The 26,541-nt window shown below is 41.6% G+C and overlaps 1 protein-coding gene across 2 annotated transcripts in view; it reads right to left on the reverse strand.

Moving 5' to 3' along the window:
* Window positions 1-1,888: 1,888 nt before the first annotated feature.
* The window catches only part of LOC125879750 (potassium channel subfamily T member 2), a 56,327-nt gene continuing 31,674 nt past the window's right edge, over window positions 1,889-26,541 (reverse strand). For both annotated transcript variants that reach the window (XM_049561800.1, XM_049561798.1), the window contains 17 exons: window positions 23,878-23,986; window positions 16,502-16,610; window positions 16,303-16,359; window positions 13,329-13,481; window positions 12,990-13,243; window positions 10,901-11,225; window positions 10,722-10,827; window positions 10,463-10,635; window positions 9,878-9,949; window positions 9,562-9,696; window positions 9,348-9,459; window positions 8,516-8,617; window positions 8,314-8,397; window positions 8,095-8,223; window positions 5,484-5,829; window positions 3,573-3,657; window positions 1,889-3,459 (listed from right to left, as the gene is read on the reverse strand). In XM_049561800.1, coding sequence (XP_049417757.1) covers window positions 3,342-3,459; window positions 3,573-3,657; window positions 5,484-5,829; window positions 8,095-8,223; window positions 8,314-8,397; window positions 8,516-8,617; window positions 9,348-9,459; window positions 9,562-9,696; window positions 9,878-9,949; window positions 10,463-10,635; window positions 10,722-10,827; window positions 10,901-11,225; window positions 12,990-13,243; window positions 13,329-13,481; window positions 16,303-16,359; window positions 16,502-16,610; window positions 23,878-23,986 — 2,469 coding nt within the window. In that variant the 3' untranslated portion in view covers window positions 1,889-3,341. The remainder of the gene's footprint in view (window positions 3,460-3,572; window positions 3,658-5,483; window positions 5,830-8,094; window positions 8,224-8,313; window positions 8,398-8,515; window positions 8,618-9,347; window positions 9,460-9,561; window positions 9,697-9,877; window positions 9,950-10,462; window positions 10,636-10,721; window positions 10,828-10,900; window positions 11,226-12,989; window positions 13,244-13,328; window positions 13,482-16,302; window positions 16,360-16,501; window positions 16,611-23,877; window positions 23,987-26,541) is intronic.

Here is a 26,541-nt window from a genome sequence, read left to right on the forward strand (position 1 = left end):
CTGTTGGTGCATGGGAATTATTAGAGTGTGACACTGATTGGCAGCCAGTGTGAGGGATGATAACATTTAAAGGGAGAAAACAGTGAGCTGGACAATGGATGGGAAATTACAACAAAGCACCAGCGAAGACGACCTACCACTGAAAGGAAAGGGAACCAAAAAAAAACAAAAACCTGTCAGTAGACAGTATCATGAAAGCTACCTGCCTTCTTTTTCTTTTTATTGTCTTATGTCGTGATAACACACATTATAGAAGCTACTGTGCACAAATATAAATACAGGTGTGCCTTGAGATTTTGCTTTCCTGTTGGTGTGTCTTGGGCACAAAAAGTTTAAACCACTAAGGTAGAGGAGAGGATGGTGAATGGCGTGACACCTAGACAAGATGGCTGCCTAGAAGCAGACCAGACAGCAGTAGACAATTGTTCAAGACCAACAAAAGTGGTACCAAACTGGGTATTTTTAAGGTCCAGTGTGTAGGATTTAGGGGGAAATGGAATACAACATAAAAAGTGTGTTTTCTTTTTTGTATAATCACCTGAAAATAAGAATTATTGTGTTTTTGTTAGCTTAGAATGAGCTGTTTATATCTACATAGGGAGCGGGGTCCGCGTCTTGGCAGATCACCATGTTTCTACAGTAGCCCAGAACGGCAAAACTAAACATTGGCTATAGGGGCATTCGCATTTTTGCGTCAGCCACCATAGTTAGCAGTCCCTCTTCAAGCTTCAGAAAAACACCAATATTTTTAACGTAAAACTGCTTTATTTGGTGTTTTTGCCCATTTAAATTACTGGGTGTGTTTGTTTTGGAGAGGAAGGCCCTGTGAATAATTTGGCTCCTGCTGAAATCCTTGGGAACATCTGCATCTGAAGTTATCAGAAAAAAGGTGAGCCTATTACCAACATGCATAACAGCATAGGAGAAACACATGGAACTGCTTTATTCAGCGGTTTACCGGTTTAAATAATCTGGTCCATTTGTTCTGGAGAGGAAGAGACCTCTGCGGATAATTCGGCTCTAGGTAAAAACCTCCTGAACAATAAACGGTAAAGGATTCCTATTCAGGAAAAGTTTCAGCTGGCTGTGATCTGTCATCTTCACTGCTAGAACACTGAGACACCCTACATCTTCAACTGTTCTTTTCAGCCAAATCATATTTTCCTGACCCTTACCAAGTGTTTTTGTGCCTAAACCTTACAATGCATTAACCACAGTATTGTCACAACATGAAACTGAAAATTGAAATGTAAAGAAACAAGCATTTAACATGTGTGCTACATATGGAATGTAAAAATGTAACATATCCGTGGTTTGCAGATATGTACAATACGGACAAGTCTGCCGACTGGGTTGCCTCTCACCCCCTCCATGATAGCCAGATGCAAAACATGGAGACCACAGACTATGTTTTGCTCTTGTATAGTTTTGTCCTTATTTTAGTTTTCTATTTATCTGTACTCATTTTTATCCTTGTTTTGCTGCAAGAACTAAATTTCCCCTCTGGGCATCAGTAAAAGTTTACGTGATGTTGCAGTGTTGTGTGCTTTCTCGTGAGCCTGGGGACATTTCAGAAGAGGACTTGGAGCCATTTAGTGCGAGTCATACACAGTGTCGATACATTGAAAGCAAATAAAGCTCAGGAAAGTGACCACACAAAAGACACACTATGTCAGACTAAGTGATTCACTTAGAAACAAAAAATAATGTGACTACTTTGATGTCAAGTAGTTTACATGTACTTAGAAACCACTGCAGTCATTTACATATGACTACAATTATGAATCTCTTATGAGTGAAATTGTCCAGAGAGAATCTGGTTATCGCTGCACAAATTGACAGCAGAACAGCAATAAAGCAATGACAAGCTATAATGACTTACTTTAATATGTACATATTTTCATCTGTTATAATGGCACTAAAGCTACAGCAGTGGTGTCGACAGGGATGCAGGTTGGCATTCCCACCACATGGCTGCACCGTTTCTTTGTGAAACAGCACATTCAGGATTTCTGAGAGATGATTTACAGAGACTTGCAAATCCCTGGTAAACAAACGGTATAAATGTCCACCCTGACAAGTAATGTACTTTGTTACAGTAGATTAAACTCTCAGGTTTCTTATAACAATTGAAAATCTATTAAATAAAGTAGATCGGGCTGATAAACAAGCAGAATGATCACACTCTCCTGGCACGTTTTTCCACTTGTTTTTTTCTGAAAGAAAACCAAATTATATCATAAATTTTAATTCCTAATTAGCAAACTAATTACTTGTTAAAGTGGATATTTATTATGCAATAAATACAGCAACTATTTAGTTGTAAAGCTTATAAATCGACTTCAAAACGGAGAGCTGAATCAACACCTCTCTGACAACGTCTCAAAAACGTTACACTATAAGCTTCACAAAGGCAGTATTTATTGCAGGGCTACTGGACTGGATGGCATTATGTTATTATGATATATGTTCCTGTTAATTTGTCCATCCCCCTGCATCTTTAACATGCATGTCAGAAGAAGCAAGCTGGTGACAGGACGGCTCACGCTGACAACAGGCGAACAGTAAACTCAGGTCGGTTCTAAGAGAACTCGCAGAACTGAAGACATTAACATACACGAGACAGCGATGTGACTGAACGCCCTGCGCTGACGATGCATCCTGTCTGTCAGCTCAGGTCAGTTAATGAGACTGGTGCTCTTTGGATTCCTCCGCTGCTGGTGAGCGTGAAACGAATGTTTGCGTTTGACTGTGTAAGCAACAGGTAAAAAGTCTCAAAAAAGGTTTTATGGAGAACAAAGGAAAAAAAACAGTGTGTGCACTGTAGGGTCACGTTAAAATACGTCAAACAACATTAAGTCTGACAAAACTACAACATAGAGAAGGACACAAAAAAAACATCCCTTGACCTTCATTTGGCAGCGACTCCCTTTGCTGTCCTCATAAAAGTGGCAGTGTCTTGCTCTTGATCTATAAGCGTACATACACATTCATTCACACACTCGCACATACACACACACACACTGCACATACATGATGCAGTACGTAACATGCACATACACAGATATAAATACATACAGTTTTTCATTAAATGCACTTCTGTGTCCGCAGCTCTCCGCTTTGAAAATAGAAAGGTGCATAAATAAAACATTCCCATCGTTATAGAAAAGGTCCATGCAAGACTGGCACCTATCAGTTCGCCGAGAGTGGAGAAAGAATGAGGGCCGTGTGCCATCTGGCTGCATCGCTTTCCATCTCCCCGTTTCTTTCTTTAGAGTGTTGTGTTGTTTCTCCTCTTTCTGGCAGTGTTCTGAAAGATATTTGTCTTTTGTTTTTGTCTCTCACAGGTGGGTGCTGTCCTGCGTATCGAACCTGTGGCTCTCTGAGATCCCAGCGCTGCACTTCCTGCCGCTACCCTGATTAGGTACCACAGAGAGGGGGTCTGGTCTTATCAGGTACCTACAGATGGGGCACAGGCAGGGGGACATGCAAATAGTCTCCTGTAATAGTTTTTTTTTATAACTGCATTCAATTTACAGTTCTATCAATTACATCTGTCACTGTTTACTCACACAACATCGTGCAGCTCCAGCCTGGTGTCTGGAGAAGGGTTGATGAGGATATAAGACAGTCTGTTCCCTTGGTCTGTCATCCCATCTGATGCAGGAAGAAAAGAGGTGAGTGATGCAGGAAATAAAACAGGCGCAGGATATGCAGCAGGCTGTGCAGCATCCGTACACACAGAAGAGAGGCTTTGTTACTGAGTCGCAAGACAGGAAGACAAATTTAGATAAAAATAAGCACAAGCGACAACAATAAAAGAGGTGGAAGAACTATCGAGGTCCTTTTCTTGAGTAAAAGTACCAATACAGCAATGTAAAAAACACTTTATTTTAAGACCCCCGTGAAATAGCAGCACAGCAAGCATTATTAGCAAAGTGCACTTAAAGCATCAAGAGCACTCATGACGCAAAAAAGTCCCCTGTGAGTTATATGTGAGTTTATGACATTGTTAGATTTTTATTACTGATGTATTCATGCACATGTAGCATTTTATTGTTGTAGCTGGTGGAGACGGGAGCAAGTTTCAACTGCTGTCAAGTGTCACAAGCTGAAAGGGTTGAGTTTAATCTTTCATTGTGCATTGTATTTCATGAGCTTATCCTTTGCTTATATATGTAGGTCTTAATTTGCTTATTAACTATAGCTGTATAAAGTATAAAGTAGCATAAAATCTAAACACTCAACTACAAATGTAGAGGAAAGTTGCAGTTAAGTACCTCAAATTTGTACTTTGAGGAATAGTTCAGATCTCTCTAAGTGGGACTGTATGAGGTACTTATCCATAGTCAGTGTATTACATACAGTAGATGTCAGCTGGCACGCCCCCACTGTAGTGGCTGGAGCACTGCCACAGAATCTAAGTAATGTACTGCTGTGGAGGAGTCAGCAAGGAAACATAATTCAGTCAGCACCACTTTAGTCAAAAGAAAACTTTATATCCATTTGCAATTTGATATTTGGCAGTATGGCTCTGTTCTGGGACCTCTCTGCACTTCCACATGCATGGGAGGAAAGCCTGAGGCAGAAAGAGCAAACCTCCCTGCCCTTCCATGCGTCTACATGGAATCCCAAGGCCAGGATAATAGCAGCAAAAAACACACAAGTGGACTGCCTGAACTAATGCTTTGCTCAGTTTAAACCACCAAAAAAAGCCCCACATGAAAATTTATATTAGTTTAAGTGTAGGCTATATTAAAAAAAAAATTCACTTTTGTACTTTGCCATCAGACAGTAATGTCCGATGGGGAACTGAAGCCTTTTCAAAGCCACCAAACTCTATTGACAAAAAGAGTAATTTAGCATTGCTGAACACAGGAGCTGCTGGTCTACTGCTTCCTCAATCTGTTAGCTTGTTTGTGTTGTTGTGTGATTTTGATGTCTAAAGGTTCAGTTTAAATTCACCAAAGTCACACAATAGCACAAACAAAATATCTGATTGAGGCAGCAGTAGACCAGCAGCTTCTGTGTACAGTGAGCCAAAATTAGTGTTTTATTCAATGGAGTCTGGTGGCTTAGATAAGAGCGTAAATGGCTAACTGAAGCTGTTAACAGCCTCCCCATTGGAACAGGCCATCTGGCAGAAAGGGTTTAATATACTCTACATATAGCATAAATTTGAGCTGTTAAAGACTAGGACTTTATTTTGGCGGCTAAACCAGGTTTTGCTGCTGCTTCATCCACAGAAGTATGCTGCTTGGCTTCAGTGTTGGCACTCCTTTCTCCTTCTCCAAATTTGGGCTGCACAGACAGACATCTACCATGTGTAATAAACTGACGACAGAGAAGTACCCCATACAATCCCACTTCAGAAAATCCAAACTATCCCTTTGAGTTTAGTTCTTGAGTAAATGTACTCAACCACTAGTAAAGCGCAGATCAGGAGCGAAATACTTTCACACATAAAGTATACATAGACTCACTGAATCCAGTTGGAGAAAGTCCCAAGTGTTTCATCCTCGTTCGCACCAGGGCGTTGAGTTCCTGCCTCTCAGAGCGCCTGAACAAGGTCAGCCTCTGCTGGTTGATCCTCTCTGCTGCACTGCCCGGGCCCCCCTTGGCCCCGCTTGAGCTCCGACCCCCCTTCCTGCTCAGCCGGCGTGCCCACTGCATGCTCTTCCTCCTGAGCAGCGGATGGTCTGAGGAGTGGGAGGAGGTGGAGATGGGCTCTGAGGAGGTGGAGTTACGGTGAACACCGGTCCGGGACAGGAGGGGCTCTCTGGGTTCTCTGGTGTCCTCGTAATCCTCGACTGTGATGGAAACCTGGGACTGTGACACACAAACATAACCACATGTTCAGACACTCACACACTCAAACCTTTAATTTCCTTCCTAGCACAGTGATTTTATTAAGTCAGTTCTTCACCAGTCTCTGATTTCTCAGAATAAAGAGGAATTATTACTTTATCATTCTGTAAATAAATGATGAAGAAGATACGCTCTGTTGCAAATAATGAATAGTCCAGCATTCTGAACTAAAATCACCATTTTCTGCCTAGTTTTTATTTAAAAATTAATATCAGTTCCACTTTGGGAGAGATATCACTGCATTATGTCTAATATGTAGATTTCTTTCTGACTATGCAAGGTGGTTTTTGTTACTTTTCTATGTCTGTCTCACATGATGAATACACATGTCAAAACTAAGATCTGGCTGTCTTCATATCTGACATTGTCTCCATAACTGTGAATGCAATAGTTGGCAAAACACTTACAAACTGAATAAGTATTTGAACAGATCTATTTAAGTGAACCTTAAAAGGCAAATGCTTCACTGTTTTGTACTGTACTCTGTAACAATGTTGTTGTAGTAAATAGAAGAAATAGTGACACTGTTGAAACTAAAAACAGAAGAGTGAGAGTTATTATAGTCGAGAGCTTTATAAAAAGGTTTATGTATAATATCTCATACAGGGAAGCCTATTTCTGCCAATATGAGGGAAAAAATCGATCATGTAAGTCATTACAATGAAGAACTCTTGATATGATGACTTAGTATTGCAACATAATGAGAAACTTTCTCAAAATTAAGTACCCTATTCAAAGCATCTGTAGTACATGGTCCAAAGTGCATGGTGTGCAAGTGCATTAAGGATGTGTCTAATTAGTTGTGCAAGTTAAATAGTCTAAAATCTGGGCACAAAATAAGGCACAAGGGGCAAAAGAGCTGTATTTAGTCCCTTAATTAATCAATAGTGTGTTTTGCACATGACATGATTTCAACCAATTAGAGTGTCATCTCCCATTTCTGATAAAAGCCAGATGCACCTGCACCTGGCACACTGCTATTTATATGGTAGATTGGTAGATATGGTAGTAGTCTTCTGAGGAAAGAAATGCTGTAAGAGCAGTAATGTCAATATCGTTGGACATTTAAGTAGCAAAACAGCTGCAGTGGACAGCATCTCTGCTGCTCTGCTCTGTTCACATTTTAAATAATGTAATTAAGATTTATGCATTAATGATGTATTATTTTAACCGACCCACAATCCATACAGGTGTCTCTGTGTGTGTGTAACGAGCAGAGTGTCCACATGCTGTGAACCTGCCTATGTAGGTGCACCTTATCTGAATAATGAGCCCTTTAAATAGCAGGAAAATATGGGGGCATTCTGACTTTAGACCAGGTTTATGTTGGCCAATCCTGCAACCGCTTTTTGCTGCCTCAAAATAGCAATCCACAGACAGTGTTCCTGACTACACCTTATTTAAAGACTTAAACGCCCATGTGGGCACAGATGGGTGGCAGTACATTATAAATACTGTACACAACGTGGGCGCAGGCTGTGAAAATGACAGTTACATCAGTCTAAAACTAGCAATGACAGCTGTGCTGCGCTGTGTGCCACTTAATGTTGGGAAAGTTTCTAATTTTTTTGCGATACTAAGTAATTATTTTGAGAAAGTTTCTCATTATTTTAAGATATTAAGTCATTATTATTAGGCATTAAGTCAAAATTTTAAGATAGTAAGTCATTATTTTAAGATATTAAGTCATATTATGAAATATTAAATCAATTGTCTAAGATATAAAGTCATTATTTTAAGATATTAAGTCATTATCTTAAGATACAAGTCATTATATTGAGAACATTTCTCATTATTATAAGATATTAAGTCATTATTATGGGATAGTAAGTCAATATTTTAAGATATTAAGTCATTATCTTAAGATACAAGTCATTATATTGAAAAAGTTTATTATCATTTTAATGTATAAAGTCATTATATTGAAATAAATAAGTCATTATATTGAGAAAGTTTTTCACATTGACTTTCAGGCTTTTTTTTTTTATTTCCTGTCACACAGAAATGGACTTCCATAATCTTTGGAACTTGATTCTTGGGAAATGAAAACCTTTTCCCCTGTTTAGATTTTTAGGGTTTAGGAATACCAAAACCACCAGTATTTTGTTTGTTCTTCCAACTCGTTTGTACTGTAGGGTGTAGTGGACATTATAGCCTCTAGAGGGAGCTAGCAGGTGGCTATAACTGGTGGCTTTTGGTCACTATACTAGTAACAGCAGCAGAGACCTCAGAGACTGGAAGCTTATGTGCCTCTGTCCGGTAGATGCCAATGGGAATGTCTCCAGTGGAGGAGCACAGTTTCTGGTAGAGCCTGCCGTAGGTGCGGATCCATAAATCATCCTCTGTGATTTTCATCTACAAAACAAACAACACAGTAATCAGCATCAGAGGCACGTCACAGTCCAAACAGAGTCATTTCCAAGCTGTCTGTGTCTGGGTACTTACAGCACAAAGGAAACCTGAGCCAGGCATGGAGTCTAAACCCAGCAGCAGCCTGGTGATGGAGATCATGTAGTCCTTCACAAATGACTGTAAGGAGAACACGGCAGATAGGTCAACAGAAACAGATCATATTTGGCATTTGGGCCACATTGAGGAGTGGGATTTTTGTTTTTCAGTCAGAGTGAGGAGTTTGTGTTTGTGATACCTGGTAGAGGAGAGTGTCCAGCATGCTGACGCTGAACACTTTCCCTGCAGAGAAGGGCAGGCGGAACATAAACACCAGGTTGGATCCCTTCTCCCTTTCCTTCTACAGATAAAACACAAACACAGATTTTTCCCCATGTATGCTTGTCTTGGTAGACATGAGATGATGTGATAGACGTTTCTAAAATCCAGACAGTTTCTAATCATCCCCATTGGACCTGCACTGATAAAACTTGTATATTTTCTTTTCTTTCTTACTTATTTACAGAGTCAAACATCCAGTCCAGCAAGCACTGGGCCGAAGGCAACATACACTCAGAGCTACAGAAGACTTGCATGTCTTTGTAAAGCGGGATTAAACTAGAAAATCCCCCCCAAAAACACACAGAAACGTACAATGCAAGAATAAGGCAAACACAGAAAAGGCTGGAAATCCCTCCTGCTGAGGCAACCTTGCTACACATTAACATTAACAGGTATCTCATAATAATGTTAATCCTAGATTGAAATCCATTTTCATATGCGGTGTCAAGCAGTGAGTAATTTACTTATTTGTTGATAAATGTTACTGATGCCTGAGGAGGAAATCCATTAGCTGCCACACAGCGAACAACATTAACAATAAGAATTAAAAAGGCGATAATCACATACAAATGCTCCCTGAAAAGATTTACAGTGGATGTATTTCCAAAATGAGTGTGAACACTAAAGAAAAGATGGCTAATGCAAACCATTCGGTTTGTTCTTGTTGTCTCATGGGGACCTCTGAAGTCTGGGTTGAGGAAAATGAGAGAGACATAAAGAGTGGGGGCTTGAAGGTATGAAGCTTTTACCTTTTCCAGTTTGGACAGAGCCAGAGAGTAGTGGTCTTTGACTTTGAACTGCATGAAGCGCATGTTGGCTGGATGGGTGAGCTCCGTGATGATGCTAAGAGCTGGGAACAGTCTGGGAGGATGAAGCACAGACACAGAGAGAGAATAATAGATTACAAAAAAAACACTTTCAGGTAGTGTGTGAGATTGCCGAGTAAGTTTGGGCGAAGCAGACCTGAAGAGGGTCTGGACATTGACGATTGTCTTTGCGTCAGCCATGTAGTCCTCCTCTGCGATCATGGAGCTCTCCTTGTCGACCACCACCATGGTGTCGGCAAAAGTCACTCCACATCGCAGCAAACTGTCCAGACTGTGGAGAGCGGGAGAGTGAAGAACAAGTGGGGTGTGCAGGTGTGATGAGAAGGAGCAAGATCAGTGCTGAAGGGCAGTATGTATAAATCAAAGAGTAATCTGTCAAAAGCACAAGTATGAATATAGATTAGAGGGGAGGATACATGAGGAAATCAGCATGGAGCTGTGCTCTGACTTACTTGTCGATGGAGCCCACTGTGTAGAACACCATGGGGAACCAACAAATTGCCTCCAGGAAGTCTGCTTCAGGTCTAAACCGATCAAAACACAAACAGACTTTAGATTCCCACCAGCCGAGAGATTTATATGTGCCATGATGAAGAGCAAACGTCCCTACGGAGACAGGCCCCCCTCACTCGACCTGAGAAATACAACACAGCCAAACTGCCTGCAGAGAAAGCTGAAAATAACAGCACTACACTGGAGTGACTCAGCATTTTATTGCCTTTTTATTGGATTCCACTCTCATTTGGCTGACTGCGTTTGTGTACCAGCCGCAATACACGACACAGGATTGTGGGGCGCATTGTCCTGAAAGCATTCAGCATTTCACAAATCATGTTTACGGTGACCTTAAATAGCTCAGTTTTTCTCCTCAGCTGGCTATTTAAGGAGGAACCCATTTTACCATCCTATGCAGCCTGGATTTGTTGTGTAGCTGTGCTCACAGCAACAATTTTGGGCAACACTAACCTAACCTATATATCAGTTTGAAGCTGCTTTCACAAGCATGACCTGGGCATCACATTAAATAACATCCTTACATGCTCTCCAGCAGCAGCACGATGGGGTTGAGCTCCTTCCTGGGTCGATAGTAGGCCCGTAGAGGCACAATGAAGTTGTACAGGCCGTTTCCTGCACTCTCTGCGGACACAATGATCAATTTGTTTTTGAAGCCGTAGGAGCGGGCATCCTCAAAAAGGGTGTGGTGACACGCCTAGGAGAGAAGAGGAAGAGTGGCCATGGAGGATGACAGCAACGTGACTTGTAAAGTTAGACTAGAGAGTCATTTAAATGCCTTACCTTGTCCATACGCAGGCAGCAGAAAGGCATCTTTTCTTGGAGAAGGTGACACAGTGCAGGTGAGCTGCCAATGTACGGAGAGTTCAACGGGTATCCCTTCACCCACCTGTAGCACAAGCCCACAGTTACCTCAGAACAAGTTCATACTTACACCCACCAAGAGCATTGTCATGACTTACTCGCAGTGTCGACCCCACCAGTGGGCACTCTCGTCTTTGTCACTGTCCTCCTTGCCCTCTTCTCCTCCCTCATCCTCGGACTGGTCTCCGAGCAGGTCGAAGGTGGGGTTGTTGACACCGTCCACCAGCTCCAGGACGGGGGCGATGCTGTGCCGCCTCTCCTCGCCTGACTCTCCCATGGCAGGCAAAGCCAGAGTGTTAGCGCCACTCATCTCCGTCCTGGAGCTGCTTCTGCTTCCTCGTCCACTGCCCAGCACGGTGTTCCCTGGGTCCTGGCCTTCTGGGCTGCTGTCACTGGAGTCCTGCAGGTCGATGGCCACTGTGCCTGTAACATACACATAGTGCAGTATAACCTCCTGAGATCACTGTCAACAATAATAAAGCCCCAATATCCTCAAATGAGACGATAGGTCCCAATGTCCTTAAACAAGCTGATGATAAATTCCCAAAGTCTTCAGACGAGTACTCTCTAATAAACAGCATCTTAGTTTCTTACCATTGCTGAAATAGGTCAAATTGCATATCAAAGGCATACCAAACTACAAATGTTATTAATCATAAATCAGCCGTTACATTTGCTGCAGACTGGCTTGGCAGAGATGGTTACCATCTTGTTTTTACATGGATTAGTGTACTGTGCTCTTCCTACCACTAGATGGCACAAAAAAAGTGTCCACAAACAAGGACAGCAGGTCTAAGTTGAGCAGAATGAGGTAGAAGGTCCAGTAAATCTAGAATTCAAGGTTCTAATATGAGGACACAGGGTCTCAGGAGGATAATCCAAATCTCATGTATTCAGTCGTATTCTCAGTACTTCCCAAACACATGCTTTTTTTCCTCAAACATTACAATATACAACCCTTCCATCTACCAGTATGCCTGGGGACCATATGCACATGACCTCGACTTGGGCAGAGTTTAGACAGATGTGCCATATACATACGCCTACACCAACATTTACACTTAAACACATGTATACCTGTAAGCATCACACATATACACATGGCTGCAAATATAAACACTCCGATACACACAACAGGTCTATCAACTGTCAGGAAAAGCCAATCTGTGAAAGTAAGTTTTCAGAAGAGATTTAAAGACATGAACAGAGTCAGCTGATCTGATGCTCATTGGGAGCTGTTCCAAAGCCGAGGAGCAAGAACTGAGAAGACTCGATCACCCTTTGTCTTTAACCTGGACTCTGAAACAGTGAGAAGACCCAGACTGTTTGGCCAGTGCAGTGTGAGAAGCTCAGTTATATGCCCCAGTGCCAGATCATTGACAGCCTTGAATGTAATAAAAATAACTTTAAAATGGATTCTAAAAGAGACAGGAAGCCAAAACAGGTGTGATGTGTGAAGATTGTTTCATCTTGGTCAAAAGTCTAGCTGCTGAATTTTGAACGATTTGGAGGTTGTGTACAGCTTGATTGCTTAGGCAGGTGAAGAAGGCATTACATTAATCAAGGAGGAAGGATATAAGAGCAAGTTATGACTTCCTCTGTGGTATTGAAGGACAGAGTACATGTGTTCGGGAGATACTGAACACACGACTGCAAGAATGAGACTTGGATTATACTGCAGGAGTTGTGCAAGAGTTTGTAACAGGACAAATTTCTACACAAATTCAACATAACATGCGGTAATTGATCCACAAATCATTTTGCAGTTGAGTTTTCTTTTAAGTTCAGTGCTTGAGTAACTACATTATTTTCCACCACAGACCCCTGATAACACATACTGTAGTTAGAGCACTATAAGGCAGTAAGCTGTGCTGTTTCATTGTTGTCCACCAGGTGGTGTGTTTGTAAAAACCACAGTGTCTGACATTTCAGTCCGTTTGGCAGTTGCTCTTATCAAGTGTGACTTATGATCAGATACATGTTACATCGTAGGGAAGGCTATGCATATTTTTAAATCACCCAGATAAATTTCAAATGTGAGAACTGCATAAATCTGACAGCTGTGACTGCGCTGCTGTCTAAGACAGTTTAATGACAGCTTTGCATGTTTGACCAACACAGAAACTGCAAACAGAAGGTCAGTGTGTAAATGTTACACAGTCTTTGTGCTGTGCCCATCTGACTGACCCATGCTGGCGATGATACTGTGGACTGGCAGGCGGGTGAGTCCATGGTAGATTGTCTGGTGCACTCCCCTGGTATTTCCTCCTGTGCCGCCCCACGATGGCTCTCTGTGGCCCCTGACAAATGCTGAGTTCTCCTCTTTGGAGATATTGATGTAGAAGCATGTGTCAGAGGCCCCCATGATGTGGCAGGGACCAGGGTTCAGCAGAATGTTGGTGGTGTCCAACCGGCGTACTCCGATCAAACACACTCCATACCTGCAGCCGCAGAGACAAGGTCAGGTGTGTGTCGTCCAGGTTGGTGTGTGTTCTCATGTCTTGGCTTTTTCACATGATGACTTACTTTTTGTGAGCATGAAAGGAGGCAAAGGTGAAACTCTTGCCCTGGTATTCCCCGAAGAATTTACTTTCCTCCAGGCGGATGTGATGCACCTCATTGGCCGAGCAGCGCCTGTAGGTTCGGTGCCATTGGTCTGCAGAACATGCACCACCCTCCCTGTCACAGAAAGATGATTGATTGGACACATGGGGAAAGATTGACCTTTAAGACACGTAACACAAAGCATCCAACTCAGCCACACCAGAAGATTTTCTTCTCAAGGTTGCAGAGGTAACATCTTACATCTCTTTCAAGGAGCCACTGATCAATATTTCAATCAGCACACGGACGTACACAAGGACACTTAGCTTGTCTTAACAATAGGTCCCAGATGTACGCATTCATGCAGTTAAGTGGACAACATTTTTCTCTTGGGGATATGGCTTTGGACGCGGAGGCTAAAGAGGTGATGAAGCAAGGGTGTGGGGGCAGTGTGAATGTGGGTGGCCTGCGACAAAGGCTGCATTATATAAACAAGTGTTATAGTGAATTTGCAGTTTACAGGAACTAAGTGTACGGCAGGAGAGGAGGAGGACAAATCTTGTGACATCGTCACAGCCAATAAACCAAATGGCAACAAGTCCAGATATAGACGCATACTTGTGAATCATGCTCAGACACAAGCTATAGAGTATTTTAATTACTATTCCTTTAACATATAGGTACATGTGTTTTAACATATCATCAAAGAGTTGGTCATTTTTTGTTTAGGTCCAAAAAATCTACATAATATTCTCATATGCATTTCATAGAGCCATACAGTTACAGCATAAAATAATATCCAGGTCTATATTTACACACACACAGTGGCTGCAGTATTTACATTGTTCTGAAATGCATTAAACAATGAAGAGAAATTAATATTAACCGAGCCATGAGGTGAGTTTTTTTTCATCATTATGTAGTTGTTTGTTTGTGTCTTACATAGCTGTGACTTAAGGCCTTGTTGCTTGCTCGGCAGCGCGTCTGTCCGTAATAAACAAAAATCATGTTACATCCTGGACGTGACCGCAAAGTACAAAACTGTATGCCTCGAGATATTTTTTATGTCTTGAGTTATTCTTTCGTATCATGTTAGGTTTTTCCACAAGGTAGGCTATATGAATATGTCCAGCCACTGTAACATTGGTATTGCTTAGGGTTAGTTTGTTAATGCCAGACCATAGACATACATATACATACATTATGATCAATGTGTAGTAGAAAATAAAGTTTTGTCCTCAGTTAATTGTAATCTCGATATTACAACATCCCCATATGATATAATTTAATGTGGAAATAACACTAGACAACTTTTCAACTAGCGAGCTAACGCTGTCTGCTTATTAACTCTTTGATCATAAATAGTAACTTTCACAAGTACTCATTTTAGAAAGGACACAAAAAAACGTGTTCCTTGTTTATGCTATTAAAAAGATGATGGATCATAGATGTTTGTTTCTGGCTGTCAGCTATCAGCCATAGTTAGCACACTAGCTACATTAGCTACATCGCTAATGTTAGCGAACTTTTCATTTTCCCTGCCTGGATGCAGATGGGAATCAGTCTAAACACACATAGGCTATACGTTAACATACAAAGAACACTTTTTCTTGAAGTGGCCTTTCTAAACTGACCAGTTGTAAAAGTTAATACACTTTGTTATGATAAATGTATTAATGGGTAAACAGTGTTAGCTAGCTAGCATGCCAGCAAGTTGATAAATTGTACTTTGTCCACAACTATTAACGGCAGCAGTATTACAACTATTAATCAAGGACGATAATCCAAATCCCTGCTTGACAAGTGTAAGTTTTTACAATTTTTATGCTCATGAATTATCTTTTGCTATGTAAATAATTAATTTCATATAAGCCGAACACACACTCCTCTACTGAGCATTGACTAGCAGTGATTATCTTAAATATTCGCATTCTAATTATCTGGAGACAATGGTTTTTTTTTAGTAGATGCAGAATATAAAAACGACTCATTGCTATCGTTTGAGAAACGTTACAGTACTTTTTACGTTTTATTTGGCGCTCACACCGACACCACTACTGTCCCTTTATGGCACCAGTTCGGCTACACCCACAAAAAACATCTCTGTGTACAGACACAAAAAGGATCTATTTGATACCTTTCTTTCTATTTCATTTAATACCCATTATGTCATCGGAAATATTCAGTTGCTTAAAATGCCACTAAATGCCGCCGGCATGTAGTAAAACCATACTGACAAATGGTTTGGTGGCATCTCACTAAGCTGAACTGCCAGCTCTGTCAAACATACCATACACAGCTTTAATCCACCACAGACTGTTTGGGATGAAGTAGTAGTGGGCTAATCACACGTCACATTAAATCGAAAAACGCTTCATGTGATTGACAGCAAGCAAAACCATGTAAATAGTCGCTTTTTATCTGGGTACAAAGGGATTGAATGCAGGTATGGTTTGCCTGGAGAAGTTTCGATACTAGTTGGGTTATTTTGGTCGATACCTTCAAGGTATTGAGTATTGATACCCAGCCCTACAAACTGTAGCTTTGCGATGACAGTCACATAGATACGAAGACGCAACCCAATGAAAACAAAGCAGTAAACCCAAACATACTTATACTAGTACCAATTTAATGCCTGGTATTTTTCTGCTACCATGCCATGATGATAGAAAGGAATGACTATGTTTAAGACCTAGTGTATCGAACAATTTGCCCAAACATTCTGGTGCTTTTTATAGTCACTCCTGTATTTTAAGTCACAGACTAAAACTCAAACGCAAAAAATCCCCAAATATCTTCTAAATAAGAGACTTTCCCTCCTTGAACAAAATCTCCTGACAAAATCCCACTGTGCACTGTGTGCAAACTGTGGAAGTTCACAGAAGATTTGGGTAAATAGTGAGCACAAATGTAGCACAGTATTCCTGAGTGTGAATACAGATTAGAGGAAGCCTACCTGTTGAGGGCTTGAAAGGCTCCTACACGTTGCTTGAAGGCCTCTTGGGGTGCCGTTCTGAGTAAAACAAAGTTGAGTGACAGTGAGGACACTAGAAGCAGCTCTCTTCTTTTCACTACTGTATATCTGACTGTCAAGAATGTACTGTGAACAATCAACTCCACAGAGGGACAGGGAGAAAGAAGGGAAGTGAACTCACTGTCCTCTCGAGGAGTGGATCAATAGAGTGATGAGTGTCGAGGTACCAGGGCACACACAGTTTAAAGCCAGCATGGCGTACTTAAACTCTTCTTCACACACCACATGATCTGCAGACACAGGAAACAAGAAGGGCAAAGTGACCGAGGTCGGCAAAACACACAGACGGACATTCTGCTCCATAACAGTCTGAACTCTGAGCACTGCACTGTGGGAAATGACTCTCCTGGTGTTTTACAGCGTGTTTGTGTGTGTGAGTGACAGAGAAAGTTGGTTTTATCCAGGTGTAACATAAAGGGGTCACAAATAATCTCACCTAAAGGAGATGCATACCACGATTATTCAGACTGTCTGCACACAGCTCTCAACATGAAGGTGGCCGAGCTGGTGCCAAGCAGCTAATGGTGCTAACAGTGCTAACAACAACAGTGCTGACAGAGCTAACAGTGTAAACCTGGGGGAGAACCTGAAGATGGGCCCTACTGTATAATTAATATATAATAATTGCTGTATAAGTGAGGTGCAGTGCGGCGGTGTTGAGCTAGCCAGTGGGATACACACACAGGGATTCACATGGACTAACATGCACGCCAGGCCGGCCCGTCTACCATAACAAAGAACAGAGAAGCTCGGATTACAACAAACACAGAGGGAGCGTGACTTCTTTCACAGCTCAGGACACCATTACTCCACCATATCCTTACACAGCAAATAGTTATTTGCTGCTGTATTAATGCTCTGAACATCTTACAAAGCTCCTATCAATACTACTACTTCTACTACTACTACTACTAATAATAATAATCTTTATCTATAAAGCGCTTAAAAACAGAGTTATGAAGTGCTTTACATGTCAAAATTAAAATAAACAAGACATGAAGACAAGAGCTTTTAAGAGAACTAATAAAAAACACTTTGGTGTATAAAAACCAAGGAAATAAAACACAATTTAAATGAACTAAAAATTCAAGTAAATCAGGCAAGGCTCTCCGATAAAAGTATGTTTTAAGAGGGGATTTAAAAGAGATCGACTTGGCCAACCTTCCTCGGGCAGACTGTTCTCGAGCGTCGGGGACCTGACAGCAAACGCTCTCGAACCCATGTTAATGCTAAACACGGGGAAGCAGTATTCGGTTTTAATGCACCACATATCTACGACAAACTCCTTTTCCTTTTTTTACACTGTACTGTACCTTTTATTCTTATATTTTATACCCGTCTTAATATATTTTAGCTTGCTGGTATTTTCTATTCTCTAGCTCTTTAATGGCATTTTTAGTTGCACTTTAATGTCTTTTATAATGTGTTTCTTAGCACCTTGTCTCAGTGCTTTTGATGTTTTATGTAGAGCACTTGGAAATGCCGTTTTGCTGAAATGTGCTTTATAAATAAACTTGCCTTGCTTTGCCTTGCCTTGCATAGTGAAATTTATCTGTGCAGATTGCAGTTCTATGTGCTGAGGTTTAATTTAATTTGTAGCGCTAAAAGAAAAGCTAACGTATTCATTTTGTGTTAATGATTTGGTCAATAAAATTGGAAACTTTGACAAATTCCCATCATGTTTCCAGTGCCCAAGACGACGTCCCCAAAAAGCTTGTTTTGTTCAGCCAACAATTCAATATGATATATTGAATTTCTACTGATGTATAACAGGTGAAAGAAGCTAATTTCAATCACGTCTGTAACATTTGGCAGCTTTTGGCTTGCAGACAGGTTGGGAGCTCCTAAAACTGGCATCATAAATTCGCTTCCTAATGACGAAATATTCCCAAAAAAACACAATAAATCATTTCACTTATTAGACTGTGTTAATATGCCTGTGGCTTACCGCCAAAAGACACAAGTACACAAAGAATATCAAATGTGTTTATTCTAGGATCCCCATTAGAAGCACATGAAAATGCCTCTCCCCTTTTGGGGTCCACATTTTACACTGGAAAATATGTCACTTGATGTTTGTCTAACACAAATAAGGCAAACAGACAGCCGTGTCAAAAATCCTCCATCATCCTCTTGCACCAGCTTCTTGTGTTACTCCCATGGGTTCACTCATAAGTCACCGCTCAGTTTTTTTTTGTTTTTTTTTGGGAGGGGTGGGGGGGGTGGGGGGGTGATGTGAAGACCTAGCAACAAGCCAGATATCCAGTGTCAGCCTTCTTATTAAACCACCTTTCACTCACATCATCCAAGACTAAATGCAGCCCTGCCTGCGAGCCAACCAAACCAAACTGAACAAACACAGATGACACTCCTCTCGTTTACCTGTTGCCACACAGCATCCTCTCTGAAAGGAAAAACCAATAGAGCGATTAATGTTTATAGTAAGCCAATCAGTGCATCGGGCACAGGGAGCATCCATTTCCCCTGCTGTGTAATTCTTGATTGCATTACCTTCAGTGATGAGCACACAGGCATATTAGGGCTGCCTTGTTTACTAACAATGACAAGCTAGGTCCTAAAAGCACAATATGCGCTCCGTATTAGGAAATAATTGGTGACGAACATCAGAGCCTGACATGAAGCATCAGACTCAATCAGCTGCCGGTCTGAGTAAGAGGAGCGTCAGCTGCTGTAAATGCAGTTTTTAATAAATTAGTCTGTGTGTGTGCCTGAAGCTGAGTAGGTGAAATACACAACAATTAAAACAGTTGATTGTTGCACAACTGTTGAAGTAGCAATGTTCTTTTCCCTCTGAACGCTACATCATAATGCAGATCACACGCTAACACACTGGATGGCCTCTCGCTGTTCAGCCTGTGAATTCATTTCAAAGTGGAAGCTTTACAGAGCCATGGGCATCTGAAAGCCTGCAGAGTAAAACATAAATGTTGCATACATGCGCAACAGCATCCATTACTGCACACAGTCCACTGTCTATGTCTGTGTCTTACAAATCAACACACACATCCATAGGGAACTTAACTATAGTATTGCTACAGTTTACTCTAGGATTTGTATGGTGTTCTGTCATAAGTTTGTGGTATGTAGTGTTTCTAGTAGGGATGCACGATATCCAATATGCTGATATGTAATAACTCACTTGACCGATAACCAATATCGATAAATCCACTTTTTTCCCTAACCTAATTTTAGTGATCATCAAGTCTCTTCTGTAGGTAATTAACAACATATTATGCACCACAAGCTCTATAGCCATACAATATACACACTATAGTATAACTGCAATTTCACCATAACATCACCATAGTCAACTCAATTGTATTAGTATAATAATTTACTATAGTGGGTTCCATACAAATATAGAATTGCTATAGTAATACTGATCATTTCTGTGGCATTTCTTCAGTAAGTCTTAGAAGTAATACTATAGTGTGTTTTTAGAAGGGCATCTCTGACTCCTAAAGCAGTCACACACCCAATTGAGTCATTTTATCCAATATCCAATGTCCTTCTTGCACCTCTCTTCACCACTGTGATCCCTTCACTTCCCATCTTCTTCTCTGCCTGTTGTTCACCGCAGCTCTCCGTCCTGCCCTCTATCCTTCAGGTGCCTGGACCCAGACCAGGAGAGAAACCAATTACAAACCTCGGCACATTGTGCGCGCACACACACACACACACACACACACACACACACACACACACACACACACTCACTCTCTTTCTGCCACCCTCACTTAGAAGATCAGGGTCTTTGTACCCATCTCTTCAGCCTGTTTTCTATCACAGGCTGGTATTAAAGGTGTGTGTGCAGATACGTGTGTGTATGTGTGCAGATGTGGCTATTTGCACCCTGTGCAGGAGCGCAATTACGTCCTGACCACAGGTCCACCGGTTGTGCTAATTAAATCAGTAGGCTGTTATTGTTTGTATGAGTGAGCTGCTTTCCACACCGTGCCACTACAATGAGCCAAGCTCAGGAGGGCGACTGGCTATTGTTGTTCAAAACACAAACTAGGGAGATAATCAATCGACACTCTACACCCAATTCAGTGCAGTTACTCAGACGCCTCAGGGTTTCCTGCTCTGCTGCAGCATCATACCGACAGATCTTTTCTAATGAATGCTGAGCTGTTATTAAGCTATTCCAGCGAATCAAATTAAATCTTGTATCTCTTGCTCATTAATGCCTCCCACATGACCACTTAGTGGGTATATTCCAAGTGGTGTCAAAACATGGCATCTGTACTTACAGTAATGTCCATGTGACTGCATAGCCCACTGATTTGGCCCCTGAATCTATGGTTGCTTCAGGTACATTATAGTCAGTAGATTATAAACATTGTACTTTTAAAGGTATACTTACTATTTTCTAAAGATATATTATTTTTTTTAATAAATGTATAGACACAGACAAAAGTAATCCTCTCAATCATCACTTTTAACCCACTAGAAGTGTGTGGAGGTGAACTGATCTGCAGCGACCCTGCCTTCTGTTTGTTATTTCATTTTCTTCTTATTTTGCTATGTTCAGGTATTTGTGGGCACAGTGTGCTGGTGAGGTCAGGACTTCATAAAAAGGTAGACACCTGTTGCCAGACTGTAAGCAGCACACGTCCAAAAGGGAGCTACGAAAATGATGGACACAGCACCGTAAAAAAATAAAATAAATAAATAAATAAAAAAAATAGTTAACATAGTGAGGTGAAATGCCAGGCAGACAAGACTTGTTCCAAAACGAGAGTACAGCTGGGGCTGGCTTTTGCTTTCACAAGCACTAAAGAAAAGGATGAGGATAAAGAGTGACGCAGTGTTGGCCTGTTTTCTGTTGGACAGGTAAGGGCCAGTGGTTAGTTTAGTTATCTTGTTAAAGTATCTGCTTTTCCATTACAACAAATATAACATTCCTACAATAGTAGCTTGCAGTGTACATACAACATGAATGTATAAAGAGAACTGGACATACTGATTGTCGAACCTCAGATTCAGGGGGAGCAATGTGGATTTCGCCCTGGCTGTGGAACAGGGGACCAGCTCTTTACCCTTGCAAGGCTGCTGGTGAGGTTGTGAGAGTTTGCACATCCAGTCTACATGCGTTTTGTGGAATTGAAGAAGGCTTACGACCGTGTCCATTGGGGAATCTTGTGGAGGGTACTGTTGGACTATGGGGCACCAGGATCGCTGCTACAAGCCATCCGGTCCCTGTGCAACCAAAGTGAGAGCTGCATCCGCTTACTCAGCGTAAAGTCAAACACGTTCTTGGTGGGTGCTAGCCTCCACCAGGGTTGTCCCTTGTCACTGATCCTGTTTGTGATATTCATGGAGAGGAAGAGTCCAGTTTGGTGACCTCAGATTTGCATCTCTGCTTTTTTGCAGATGATGTGGTTCTATTGGCTTCATCACACTGTGACCTCCAGTATGCACTGGGGTGGTTTGCAGCCAAGTGTGAAGCAGTAAGGATGAGAGTCAGCACCTCCAAACCTGAGGCCTCAGATTTGGAGGTGCTCTGCCAGTGGTTCTCTTCTGGAAACCGGTGGATTGCCCCCTCTGGGTTGGGAGTGAGTCACTGCCTCAAGCAAGGGAGTTCAAGTATCTCAGGGTCTTGTTCATGAGTGAGGGTAGAACGGAGCAAGTTCACACAGCATTGGAGGCCAAGCCCCATTCAATTGTATGAAAGTTGCTCAGTGGCACATGGAGCCCAAAAAGTTCGATTTCCCATCATAAAATTACCCACATCTTCCCCGTCATTAGGCCAACAGAGGAAGCGCACTAGACACTAACTTCAGGTTTAGCCCTCTGTTAACTAAAATGACTAAAATGAAGATAAAATTATTTAATTGTGCAGCTCTTCTAGACTTTATATATATCAGACTGAACAGACCAAATCCAGATGAAACGAGTCATTTAGTGGGGATTTTGATGTTCAAAAAAATGCATACACTGATTTACAAATGTCTCTTCCCCAATTTGAGTCTGTGGGAAAAAGTCTTTTGGGGCCCAATGTCATCACAAGACAGACCTGGAAGTTGCAGTTACAAGATTTGGCCACTATGTCAAATTATCCAGGCCCCCAGGAAGTGCCGGGGCTTTATAGCCAATATTCTTAGTAGCCAAACAGTGTAATTACATCTGTCACGTTATGCCCTTTGGCCCCAAAAAGACTATTTTTCATAAACGTACCTGACGAAAAAGGCATAAGAGCAATGCCAACCACCTGAGTAATTCTGGCTTCATGTGCCACTGAGCAACTTTAATGGGAATGAGTGGGGCCCCCTCTCCAACACTTAATCCACTTCTTCTAATACATCCATGAAACTGGCTTTAAAATCCAGCACGCTTCCTGGCGGCCTGATGTACATGGAGTGTGGGGAGGTGGGGCCAACTTTGAAGGGGCACTTTACTTTTCACCAATAGTCCTGCAGGGAATTTATTATTCAGCACTTGAGTGGCTGCTGTGTTAACAAATGCATGACTGTTGGATATTTCAAAAGAATTAATGCATTTTAAAATGAACGAGGGGGATGTCTGAATAATACCCAACACTATGTCAATGCAAGATAACACATCAAAGCAATTAACATACATGTTACAGATGTCAGACTCCCAGCGCAGTAGTGGGAGTTCCATCCAGCAGAGCCAACTGACAATCATACAATATCGAAAGGATGTTATCATGAAAGGACATGAATTCATCTTTCTACCAGCCTGCCCGACTAATAACAAAGGCCTCAGTCTGACTGTGAGGTGTTTAAACAGCGCTGCAGGGGCAAAGGAGGCTTGCCTGCGGGGTGAGCTCTTGTGCCAGGTTAGCACAACAGCAGAACTCATCAAAAGGAGGGGATTTTCTTTGCCAAGGTAGCGAAGTAAAACGTTAATCATTGACAGAGACAGCTGGGATGAGGGCGGCAAGCTAGAAATTGAGTTTGACGTTCTTCAGAGCTGTAGGCAGAGAGATGTGTGAGAGAGAGGAAAAGGGTGAGAGAGAGTTTGGTTCCTCTTCTTTCACTCAGCAGATGATTGACTGGCATCTTCTGTAGCGCAGGAGAAGAAGGGACGCTCTCCAAAAGGCAATGTAAAAACTCGCAGAAAACCCTCAGAGGGCTTACAGCCAAGACGAGGCAATCTGTCCAGCACTTCTTCAGAGCTGGGTGGATGGAGAGCTGTGCTGCTGCAAAGCCACGCTGATAGAAAAGACAATTTTCAGGCTTACAAATCAACCTGACAAGCTCAGGTGGAAAATGGGACCTGACAAATTGAAGTGCAAACGGAACACCACAGTTTCCGATGTCATTGCATTGCAACCCTGCAGTAACCAAATAAAAATGCTTACCTAATCACCCAATCTGAAGAAAATCACCTGTCAAATTGGGCCTGGAAGATTTTTTCTGTAACATAGTTGCATCATAACAAGAACGGACACATCTTGCGCTGACACCACGAGTCACTGTCAGTGTGATTTCACACTCCTTTGCTCACCTGCAAATTTGACGTGGAATTTATTCTCCGGCTTAAGAATCTGGACGTACAGGGGGCAATTTGGAGCGAAGTCTTTCACTGCCCAGGCTCGGAGGATAGTCTGATGATCCTGAGAAAATTGGAGACGGGCGGAAGTGAGATGGATGAAGTGTCAAAGAGAGAGAAAGAGAGGTAACCCATCATTAGCAGCATCAGATTGTAGCTCCTCTCTGATAATCCTCTTAAAGCGCTGACTGCACAGAGCAATCGAGTGGCCCTTGCAACATTTCAGAGTAATGCAATTCTGACATCTTTCAACAAAGAAGTATTCAAGGCTGGGCAGAGCACTCTGCGAGGCAGTGAAGAGTAAACTGAGTACAACTGGCCATGAGATAGCTGTTGAAAATTTAGTCAAGGGAAATACAAGAGTTTAAAGCCCTGCTGCACCATTGAGGAGTCAGTGAGGCTGCTCGAGTTAAAAGAGATGGAAATATTGTACTTTCAGTCCTCTCTGATTATTTGATAACTTTAGTGGTATGTGGTATTAGTAATTTAACCTAAGTGAAGGACCTGTGTATTTCCTCCACCATGGGCTAACATGCTCACAGCAACAACACCAACTATGCTTACCATATTCACATTAGATAGTCAGCAGTAAATACAAAGTTTGCAGGTATCTGAGCAAACTAAATTGCTGATTTAATTGTTGATGATGGTACCAGAGACAAAGTTAAGGGATCACAGAAGTAATACTAACTCAGCTGTCAAATCATTCAGTGTGAAAACCAGGGTGTTGATTAGACAGTGTTACTGAGTCACTATCAAGGCATGCAGTGCCGTATAGCACCCATATAGAGTTCTTCTGTTTTACACATGTGCCTGCAAATTATTTTCCATGTTAAGCCTGTGTCTCTTTTACTCACAGCTTCAGTCATTTTTTACTGTGAAATGTTTTGGTGGAAAAATATAAAAATCATCAACCATAAAACAACAAGCACAAAACTTCAGCCAAGGCAGTGATGTATATCTAAATCTCCTGCTTTAATACATTTTTTATGAAGCAAGTTCACTCCGGAAAAAAATATATTAAAAGCAAATTACAAGACATTTTCATTTGTTTTTAGAAAAACCATCATTTAAGAAAAATTATCAGGCGAGCAGTCTTAAAGCTTCGGCTGGCAACTTTAATGAAAATGACTTTGCCTCATCTTTGCTTAGTGCACTAAGCGAGGGGAGGGGATAGTGCACCCAAAAATGAAAATTTACCCATAATCTACTCACCCATATGCCGATGGAGACCGATTGAGTCCTCACAACACTTGCAGAGATCCAAGGGGAGAGCGGGTAGCAACACAACTCCACCTAATGTAGGCTTACGGCGCCCCAGATTCAAACATCCAAAAACACATAATTGACCAGCGAAAGCACGTGAACGCACATGAACGCGGTGTCCATGTCTCACGGTCTCACGCAAGCGTGCACACGTGAGCACGGTGTACAGAGAGGTAGTTAGAGCTACAGGCTACAATGAGGCTAAAAACAGAGTTCAAATGACGTTTTTCCAAACAGCTTTTTATGTCGGGGCTTCAGGACACTTGGATCACTACGGACGAGCAGTATAGAGATATTCAATCATGTGTTTTTGGACGTTTGAATCTGGGGCGCCGTAAGCCTCCATTAGGTGGAGCTGTGTTGCTACCTCCTCTCCCCTGGGATCTCCGCAAGTGTTGTGAGGGCTCTGAAACTTCACCTGAGCCTCCCTCGGCATATGGGTGAATAGATAATGGCTGAATTTTCATTTTTGGGTGCACTTTCCCTTTAAACTGTCATTATACTCTGAAAGAAGTACACGAGATAGATAGTTTGTGAAAAAATTCTTCTTAGAGCCTCTAATGGCATTTGTGAGAGGTGAACGCAGCGCACCAAAGAAAACCAATCAGAGCCAAGATGTCTCCAACGCAGCTGTCAATCATGTCAATCACTACTCGTGACCTGCAATCAAACTAGGCAGTGCTGATCAAATATGAATCAAGATTCTGTTACTGCTTTGCCTATCTCTCGCCTCAAATGTTTTCTGAAATATATTTTAGTGTACTGTTTAGCTGTACAATGAGAAAGTTTGCAACTCAGCCGCCATGTTGGAATCAGGCAACCGAAGTACCAAGTACTGCCCACCAGCCAGACCAGCTTCCTCATAAACAATAAAATTAAGAAAAAAAAGGGAGTGCTGCACTGGAGTTAAAAACTCTCTGTAGTTAGTTGTAAAAACATCAGGTGCTCTTCAAGGATGGGGCAAAGAGTCACTTAAAGATAAAAAACAGTACAGGCAGGAAGTCCAAAGATGCAACTAACAATTAGTCGTCATGAGTTATACACTTTATAAGTATTTCAACTTTATACATGTTATGAGTTTGTTTGTCTGTTCGCACATATTGTTTTTGGTCCTTGTCATACACACCTTATATTTTCAGTTTCTGCCACTTTTTCACAATATATAACAATTCTTATTTTATTTCACTGTTGTTTTCTTTCCATTTATTTGGCATTGAGCCTTTATTCTTGTTACTAAATATGTTAATTATTTAGAGTATTCATTTATGTCATTTTCATTTGCAATTTCTGTCAATGTGGTTTTTTTGTCTAGTGGGGCTACACCAATATATCATATGACCTGTGTCACATGAC

This window comes from Epinephelus fuscoguttatus, linkage group LG19 (genome assembly GCF_011397635.1).
Source record: "Epinephelus fuscoguttatus linkage group LG19, E.fuscoguttatus.final_Chr_v1".
NCBI classification, from domain to species: Eukaryota; Metazoa; Chordata; class Actinopteri; order Perciformes; family Serranidae; genus Epinephelus; species Epinephelus fuscoguttatus.